Below are 9,570 nucleotides of genomic sequence, written 5' to 3' on the forward strand. Positions count from 1 at the left end.
CAATTTTCAACTTGGTATGAGCCTCGTCCGATTGACACTCGGGGGCCCCGCCCGAACATACCAACAAGTTTTGAATCATCAAATGGACTCGCTCGAACTCTCGGAACGCCCGAAACAACATTAAAACTAAGAATCACACCCCAAAACCAATTGAATCAAACTTATGAACTTCAAGTTCTTCAATTTACTCCCAATGCGCTGAAACGTACTTAAACTACTCGGAATGACATCAAATTTTGCGTGCAAGTCTTAAATGACATTACATAACTATTCCCGATCTCGGAATTCCATTTGGATCTCGATATCACCAAAACCCGCTCCAAACCAAATTTAAAGAACTTCTAAAACCTTCAAAGAACCAACTTTCACTATTAGGCGCCAACACGCTCGCGGGTCATCCAAAACCCGATCCGAACATACGCCCAAGTCCGAAATCATCATACGAACCAATTGGAACCGTCAAATCCCGATTCCGAGGTCGTTTACTCAAAATGTTGACCGAAGTCAAACTTAGCATTTTAAGGCCAACTTAAGGAACCTAGTGTTCCGATTTCAATCTGAACCCTTCCAAATCTCGAACTAACCATCCTCGCAAGTAATAAAATAGTAAAAGCATATACGGGGAGTCCTATTTAGGAGAACGGGGTTCTAAAAAGCAAAACGACCGGTCGGGTCGTTACAATAACTTAGAGATAAAATATATAGACGTGATAATAGAGTAATAAAAAATCATCATTCCAGCAAAGTATGAAAAATATATAAAAGCTGAGATAGTATTATAAAATATATGAAGCTTCATCAACTATCCCAACGAAAAGAGATTACTCCATTATGGAGTAAGAAAAGCAAAAAAAGATATTTAGAAGACTAAAAATATTTTAAAAACTAAGGAAATATTTTTACTACAAAGAAAGAAGACCAAGATTAGTTCTTGTCTTACCAAAGATTGGATATCCTTATACAAAGAGAGCTTGCTATTTTTAGGAAAAGATGAGTAGCTTTTGTCATGTTCCACTTTTGCGAATGTGAAATCCATGTATGCGAATTGACCTTTGTGTACCTAGATTCCATATATGCAACTATGGCACTTGTGCTTCACTCTTGACTTCATGAGTTAGTCTTGCAAATGTAGGTTCCATGTATGCGAATGTGACCTTTGCAAATATAGATTCCACACATGCATCTATGACTCTTTTGCTTCCATTCTAGACTTCATGAGTTAGACTTGCAAATGTAGGTTCCATGATGCAAATGTGACCTTTGCGTATATAGATTCCACACATGCATCTATGACTCTTTTGCTTTCATTCTTGACTTCATGGGTTAGACTTGCAAATGTAGGTTCCATGTATGCGAATGTGACTGTGCGTATATAGATTCCACATATGCAACTATGCTCCTTTTTATCTCTAATTATCTCTTTTCATAAGCTCATATGTATATTCCACATTTGCGAATATGAAGATGATGTGTGCAGCTGTGGCTTTGCTTCATTCTCTTGTCTTTAGCCTCTTTCATTCTTTTTCATAATTTCTTCTTCCTAAGATTTGTTAAAAAAATATGCGAGGATAGGATATCATTATTCATATTTATGTTTTAAAAACTTATTTTTTACATATGAAATTACATGAATAATTTATACCTATCAGAAATCACGGGTCTGAAGTTTCCAAATTCAAACCTATCGGTCTAAAGTTTGGCTCTGTCAAAGCGTAACTTCAAACCTCAAGTCTGAAGTTCAAATGACGTTCAAATTCGGACCAACAGTTTGACGTAGGGTTATTCAAAACCGAACCGAAACTGTTAACTGAACCAAACCGATGGCTTATTGGCTTATTGGTATCGGATTATCGTGGTAATGGATGGGGAACGAATTGAGATTTTATAATTAACGGCTTAACGGTTTGGGGGCGGATTACTCAATTTTCTTATCGGGTAAACCGTTAACCCGTTAAGAATTTTATATATTTACATTTTTACCCCTATATATATAAAGTACTATTGAACGAATGTGAATGTTTGATTGATTATGAACGAATGTCCTTTTGAAAGTTTGATTGATTACTGAACTAACATGCTTTTCTGGTTTTACAAATTTGGTTATTATGTGTATGACAGACTGTCTGTTGCCTTCCAACTTATGCATTTGTTCTTATTTGTTGCCTTCTAAAATCCAGCATTTGTTGCTCAGTTTGTTCTTGAACCTGTGGGATACTTCCTATCCTTGTGGCTGAAAAAGTACCACTCATTCTGCATCGTTGATCCAATCTTGCACCTCTTTTTGTACGGTATGTGTAGTCTTGGTATATATTGAATAATTGTTCAAAAAATTTTAATTTGGTTTAGCCGATAACCGCTTGATAATTGTTAATCTGATACCAATCCGCCGGTTGTCTTATTGGATGGCTAGCGGATTACTACATTTATAATCTGATAACCGTTAAGCCGAACCGTTAAGTATAATTATCCGTCCGATCTACCCGATAAGCAGCCCTAGTTTGACGTTCAAACTAAATTTGGACTTTGACTTTAAAATTTTGGACCTTCACATCTAAAGTTCAGCCTTGGTAAAGCCAACTACAAACCTAAAGTCTAAGCGGGAAGGAATTTCAAATTCAAACATGAAGCACCTTCACATCTAAAGTTGAGCTTTGGTAAAGCCAACTACAAACCTAAAGTCTAAGCGGGAAGGAATTTCAAATTCAAACATGAAGCAAACAAAGAATGATAGCCGATTTATAGCATGTTTGGCCAAACTTCTCCAAACCTAGAAGCAAAAGCAGTTTCGGAGAATCAGAAAAAAGTAACTTCTTTCCAAAAAATACTTTTTTGAAAAGTACTTTTGAGAAAAATACACTTAGCAGTTTTTAAAAACTTGGTCAACCACTAATTGTTGCTCAGAAGTGTTTTTCAAGTTAATTAGCCAAACACAAATTGATTCTCACCAAAAGTACTTTTGAGAAAAAGCAACAACAACAACTCAGTATAATTCCACTAGTGAGGTCTGGAGAGGATAGTGTGTACGCATACCTTACCCCTACCCTGGGGTAGAGATGCTGTTTTCAATAGACCATCGGCTCCCTCCCTCCAAGAACTTCCCACCTTGCTCTTGGGGTGACTCGAACTCACAACCTCTTAGTTGGAAGTAGAGGGTGCTCACCACTAGAGCAACTCACTCTTGTCACTTTTGAGAAAAAGCACTTGTCAAAATAAGTTATTTTTGCATGCCCTCCATTTGCTTTTTGGCACAAAAATGCCCTCACTGTTTGCCAAGTGGGGCACATATGCCCCTGCCCACTAACTGAGCCCACATCAGATGTAATCCACATGAGATAATGTACCTTTTGCTGAGTTGGAAGTCCAAGTTGGGAAAAAATAAATCTCCGTAATTTTGATCTCGTTTCCTATTAAAAAGAAGTTAAATAAAGGGGGGAAAGATAAAATTAGGAGCTACCTACCTAAAATTTTGAGTTACAACTACATAGCAACTGGAGAGCCTCTTCATCATATTATCCTTGAACGAAAAGAGCTGGCGACAATGGAATGCCATTATCCTTGAACGAAAAGAGCATGCCATTAGATGAGCCTGTTCATCTTCTTCGAACTCCACTTATGTGCTCTTTGCACTCTGAACATTAGCATGGAATTAGGTGACTAAGAAACCTATTCTTCTTCAGGAGTTGCATAAAGATATAGTCCAAGACACTAAAAGATTCAGCTGTTGTTGCTGCCATTCATATCTCCAGTTTTAGCTTCTTCATTAGCACTGCATTTCCGTTCTTCCTCTACTTGTGATTTATTCTTCTTTTTGGCAACTTTGTGCGAGTACTTAGCAAAAGCAGCAGAAAGTGCTGACTTGACAGTTAATTCGGGTTCTTTCTTCTCACAATTGCTTGTATCCCCAACTTCCTTCTCATCTTCCCTTGTGCTGCTGGAGCCAGGATGAGAATCATTAGCAATTGAAGTTTCCGGAACACATTGCCGTTTTGGCACTTCTCGTTTGAAAGGTTCATGAAAAGTGTCGTGCAGGCGTTTTACCTGATCCATTACGAACCCAATGAGTAAATCAAACTGAACAAGCCATTTGCGATAAAACTGAAGCACTGAAGGAATCTTAATAACTAGCTCATAGACTTTTTGTTCCTCTTGTTAAAGTTTTGTATGTCAGTAGAAAATGTAAGAACTTCTAGTGTAAAGAGATAATTTATTGAAAACCGGAAACAAAGTGGATCAAATGGATGAAATAGAAAGTGAGGATTCATATAGCCGACGATAACTAGCTTGGGTAGGCATAGGTGTTATTGGCTTTTCGCTTCTCCAAATCCTGTTTAAGATTGCCACCAGCCATAAAACATTTCTATAGTTACAACGCGACCAAAGATGCAGCAAGACAAGACAAGTGCCTAAACATATTAGTAGCTTTAAGGATTAGTGATGCCTATGGTTAGACACATGAGCTTCCTTAATATAATTTGAGACGACAACAACAACAAACCCAGTTTGATCCCACAAATGGGGTCTAGGGAGGGTAGTGTGTACGCAGACCTTACCCCTAACTCATAGAGATAAAGAGGTTGTTTCCGATAGATCCTCGGCTCAAGGAACAGTGAAGATGAAGCAACCAAGTAGCAAAGGATACTAGCAAAAATTTAAGAAGACGACCAGCAACAAAATAGCCTTCTCACTGCCCCAAATGAAAAAGTAATCGAAACAAAACCGTAAAGAATCTACATCGAACACACACAAGAGAGCAATAAAAGGGAAGACCAGAAGAAAACATTGAAGTAGAGAAACAAGAAGCTGAGAACACAATCACATGGAAAGATACCTTGCGCTCTCCTATGCCAGGGCAACGAGCAAGATCTTCCATAGATGCATCCATAACATGAGAAAGAGACTGCAAGAATGCCAGTGTATTAGGAACTGACTTGAAAAGACAAATCCATATCTAAACCTTACACTGCAATTTCACACATACCCCAAATGTCGAGCCAAGAGTCACAACATCTGTTTTGTTAACATGTCGTACTGCTGTGAGAGCATGATTCAGCTACAACAAAACTTAAACCACAATTCAGTGTGCTCATTACCAGAGAGCTTTGAGCAAAAATCCATTCACTATTATTTTCTTTTCAGATAAGTTCCTGATTAGGAAAAATTAATCCGGTTCACTGAAATCAGAAAGTATTATATCATAAACAGTAATCAATCAGGAAACATACCCGGGATAGGTAATCCGCATCCAGTTGGCCCTGAATGAGATCGGCGGGCTTGTTTTCGTAAACCTTTACCGTCTCCAAGTACCGTCCGCATTCTTCCAAACTAAAAGAAAACTTAGAGCAACTTAGGGTGATTGCCAAAACTGCCTTACACAAATTTACAACAGAAACAATAACAAATAGTCGCCCGAGGAATAAGGTATTTCTCAAATGATCCTTGTGTGGTGCAGGGAAAGGCATGATGATGTGTAGTCATGAGTCATGACATTGAAGAAATCTGAAACACCTTGGAGGAATTCCAAGATGTTTCTAAGTTAGAATACCACTTCGTGAAATAAATTTAGCTGAACACAAGACGTACCTCCAACCACATAACAGAGTGCAATCATGAAGGAGTGAAGTTCTGGTAACTTCAAGTAAAGGCTTGACCACATCTTCCTGGACCCAAAGATAACCATGAGCATGAGTCAGGCTGTTGTACAAGCATCGCAATGCAAAAACACAAAGAAGTCAAAAGTATTGAAGGTCTTACAACATCAACATGGCACAAAACTATGCGGAGCCTAAAGTTCTTCTGCAATTCCCTTATCCGGAAATACAAGTAGTCTGGATGAAGCAGATGATACCGGAGGCTACCCGAAAAGGGGGAGGAGAAGAGAAGGGCACAATGTCAAATAGAAGTACAGATGTCAAGAAGCATAATAACATGAATTTTTCCACGACATCGTCTGCCAAGTCAAGCTTAACAACCAATCACTATATATAAGAAAATAGAGCAATCATTATAAGAATTTAAAAACAGGCGCCTATTTTTAGAATTTACAATGATTCTTGCAATAGATTGCATGAAAGATGAACTGAAATTGGAAGCATTTACAAACCTTAAATAAAGAGCACAAGTGTTCTGGCCCAATAAGTAGTCACAAACAATATCTGCAAAAGCCCACCTCACATTCCTGATATGTTTTAGCAAGGGATTGCCCTTCTGCACTCCAATAGAAAGAACAGAATTACATGCTCCCGAGAAAGTGGAGGTTAATTGCAGAATAAAGCTTGCATCTAAATCTTATTGTAAAAGATGGACAAAGGTTAAATTAAAACTTTTGAGCCAGTCCGTAAAATTCTATAGATGCAATGATAGATACTATGAAAGCAAAGTAAAAAAACTCACCTGTCGATGGCTTACAAGTATAGCATTTCGATTAGTTGAAGAAGATGAGGGCGTGGACGATGGTGATGATGAAGTGGAAATATCTGAATTATTAATCGGCCTAAAGTCCACAAAAAAAAAGATCAAATTAAATAGAAACCATAAAACAATCAGAGTTTCAAATGTATGATGTATACAGACAGCGAGACAAAACAGAGATATTGCGTGAGAAATGACAAAATTGACCTGGGAGTGGCGGTTTGTGAGGGGGAAGGGGAAGAAGAAGGCTGAGTCGGAGGAGGGGAGTAGAATTCGGAGTTCTTGACAAATTTGAAAGCTTGGGAGAAAGAAGGGGTAGGGTTGAAAAGAGAAGACGGTGTCGTTTTGGACTGAGAACCCTCCATCACTTCTTCGTAAGAAGGTATCTGTATCACAAAGCTATTCTTCTTCTCTGCTCCTCCTTCCCGCTCTTCGCCTTCCATTTCGGTACTGCTTTTTCGTTCTGCTTCCGTTTCTTTTTCGCCGCCATTTTTTCTGATTTTCTCGCACTAAATACGCACTATTTCCTGATCAACCCGGCCCGGACTGGACCGGCCCGAGCCGCCTCTCTTAATGTGTAGAGTAATGACCACTCTTGCTACACATGGTCTCTAACTCTTGATCCAAGTCAACAGCCAAACAAATAGTAATAAATAAATAAATACAAGCATATTCAATATGGATGGATTCTTTTACATATGTAATTTTTTAATATTACTCATCACCTAAATTTTGGCATTCTTTGAACTTATCTAAATTAGGAAATTGATTAAAAAGGAAAATCAGATAAATGTGTATGCTTGGGGGTTTTGTTGTTCATTGTGAAAATGTAGCCTCTTAAATCGTCAAGTCAGTAGAGGATTACTGTTTACATAACAAAGTGTTTCCGGTTTGTTACGATGGCAATTGGGACAGGGCAGGGCAGAGAGCAAACACTAAATGGGACAGGGCAGTTAAATGGGGCGAGGCAGTGAAATATTTTTTTAAAATTTAATGGGTTAGGACAGGATAGGGCAAACTTTATTTTGGAATATCTATAAAAGTTGTTGGAAATAAAATCCTACAGAAATAATATTCACAGTAATAAAAGCGGAATAATAATATAACACCGAGATACGGTAATTAACAAGAGTAAAAGAGTGACAACGTCACCAAGATTTTTACGTGAAAAACCCTTTTGAATAAGGGAAAAAACCACGGCCCCGAGACGAGCAACCGATATCACTATAGTAAGGAATTTTACACTTTATAGGTCCGAGTAAAATACTCTAAAGACCACTACAACACTCAAAAGAAATAACTCTCTTTTGATATTCTCACCTCACTACAATATCGCTCACACTCTATTTTTCTCACAGACTATTTTCTTATACCCAGTCAGTGATGCCTTACTCTTTCTTTCTCTCTTTGATGGTGTGTAGAGATGAGAACCGAAACTCTCCTTCTATAGGCGGAGCCTCACTCTCTCACGCCTACTATATTTGACATTATCCTCTCACGCCTACTATTTTTTCTCCTTTTTTCTTTGTTCCATTTATGGGGATGGACCCCTTTCCTCCTTTTTTTCTTTGTTTCATTTATGGGGATGGACCTCATAGATCTCCTTTTTTTCTTTGTTTCATTTATGGGGATGGACCCCACAGATCTCTCCCTCTATACTCATTCACCTGAAAGAGGTAACAACAGACTTCTAGCTTGAGTGCATGCCGACAAGTTCTTTGCACAATTCGAACGTGTCTTTTGGTACCACCTTGGTCAGCATATCTGCGGAATTCTCACTTGTAGAAATTTTCAAGACTTTTAGAGATTCATTCTCTACCATTCCTCGAATCCAGTGATATCTCACGTCGATGTGTTTGGTTCTTGCATGGTACATGAAGTTCTTGCTAAGGTCTATTGCACTTTGCTGTCACAATAGACGACATGCTCCTTCTGATGCAATCCAAACTCTTGAAGGAACCGTTTCAACCATACCATCTCCTTGCTAGCTTCAGTAGCGGCAATATACTCTGCTTCAGTTGTAGAGAGTGCGACACATTTCTGTAACTTCAACTGCCATGATATAGCTCCCCTTGAAAATGTGAACATGTATCCTGTAATAGATTTACGATTATATTGATCATCTGCCATATCAGCATCCGTGCAGCTCTTCAAGATTTGATCAGATCCTCAAAAACACAACCAATCTCCTACAGTATCTCTTAGGTACCTAAGTATTCACTTAACTTCTTCCCAATGTTCCTTTCCAGAATTTTCAAGGAATCTGCTAACAACACCAACCGCATGAGCAATATCAGGTCTGGTGCATACCATTACATGCATCAAGCTTCTGATTGCTGAAGAATAAGGAACTCTAGCCATGTTCCCTTTCTTCTCCACTATTGTAGGACACATCTTCTTGCTCAACTTTAGATAACTAGCAAGATGTGTCTTGACTGGCTTAGCATTCTTCATGTTGAAGTGTTCCAATACACGTTCATTGTACTTCTCCTGAGACAACCACCATTTTTTGCTTGTTTTCTCTCGAACTATCTTCATACCTAGAATTTGGTGTACTGGGCCCAAGTCCTTCATATCAAATGACTTGGACAAATCTCCCTTCAACTTTGCGATTAGCCCCTTGTCTTTTCCTACAATTAACATATCATCCACATATAACAACAATATAATAAAGTTATTCTCAGAATTTTTTTTGAAGTATACACATGGATCAGAATAGGTCTTTATGTATGTTTGGCATTTCATGAATGAGTCAAACTTCATGTACCATAGTCTTGGTGCATGCTTCAATCCATAAAGACTCTTATTTAATTTGCACACCATGTGTTTATTTTCAGCTACTTCAAATCCTCCTGGCTGCTCCATATAAATCTCCTCTTCCAAATCTCCATGAAGAAATGCAGTTTTCACATCCAACTATCCACTTCAAGATCTAGGCTAGCTGCTAAGCTCAAAATTGTTCGAATAAAAGTCATTTTGACAACAGGTGAGAAAATTTCGTCAAAATCAATACCTTTATTCTATTCGAAGCCTTTAACCACTAATCGAGCTTTGTATCTCACGAGCTTTCCATTTCCATCTTTCTTGAGTTTAAAGACCCACTTACATTTGAGTGATCTTTTACCCTTTGGAAGTTCAACCAGCTTGTACGTGCCATTTTTC

The 9,570-nt window shown here is 38.3% G+C and overlaps 1 protein-coding gene across 1 annotated transcript; it reads right to left on the reverse strand.

The window, feature by feature from the left end:
* Positions 1-3,365: 3,365 nt before the first annotated feature.
* LOC104099494 (DNA excision repair protein ERCC-1) lies at positions 3,366-6,941 on the reverse strand. Its single transcript, XM_009606506.4, has 9 exons — positions 6,616-6,941; positions 6,391-6,490; positions 6,101-6,204; positions 5,752-5,851; positions 5,581-5,657; positions 5,223-5,322; positions 4,979-5,050; positions 4,829-4,897; positions 3,366-4,038 (listed from the first exon to the last, which is right to left on the reverse strand). The coding sequence occupies exons 1-9, from the start codon at positions 6,849-6,851 to the stop codon at positions 3,715-3,717; spliced, it is 1,182 nt and encodes a 393-aa protein (XP_009604801.1). The 5' UTR covers positions 6,852-6,941; the 3' UTR covers positions 3,366-3,714.
* Between the last annotated feature and the right edge of the window lie 2,629 nt (positions 6,942-9,570).

The sequence above is a fragment of the Nicotiana tomentosiformis genome, chromosome 3, assembly GCF_000390325.3.
Source record: "Nicotiana tomentosiformis chromosome 3, ASM39032v3, whole genome shotgun sequence".
Classification (NCBI taxonomy): domain Eukaryota; kingdom Viridiplantae; phylum Streptophyta; class Magnoliopsida; order Solanales; family Solanaceae; genus Nicotiana; species Nicotiana tomentosiformis.

Coding starts and splice junctions, on each gene's coding strand:
- LOC104099494 (XM_009606506.4), bottom strand. CDS start 6,851: ATGGAAGGCGAAGAGCGGGAAGGAGGAGCAGAGAAGAAGAATAGCTTT. Junction 6,491..6,615: donor TCACAAACCGCCACTCCCAG/GTCAATTTTGTC, acceptor TGTGGACTTTAG/GCCGATTAATAATTCAGATA. Junction 5,658..5,751: donor TTTTGTGCCATGTTGATGTT/GTAAGACCTTCA, acceptor CTTTGGGTCCAG/GAAGATGTGGTCAAGCCTTT.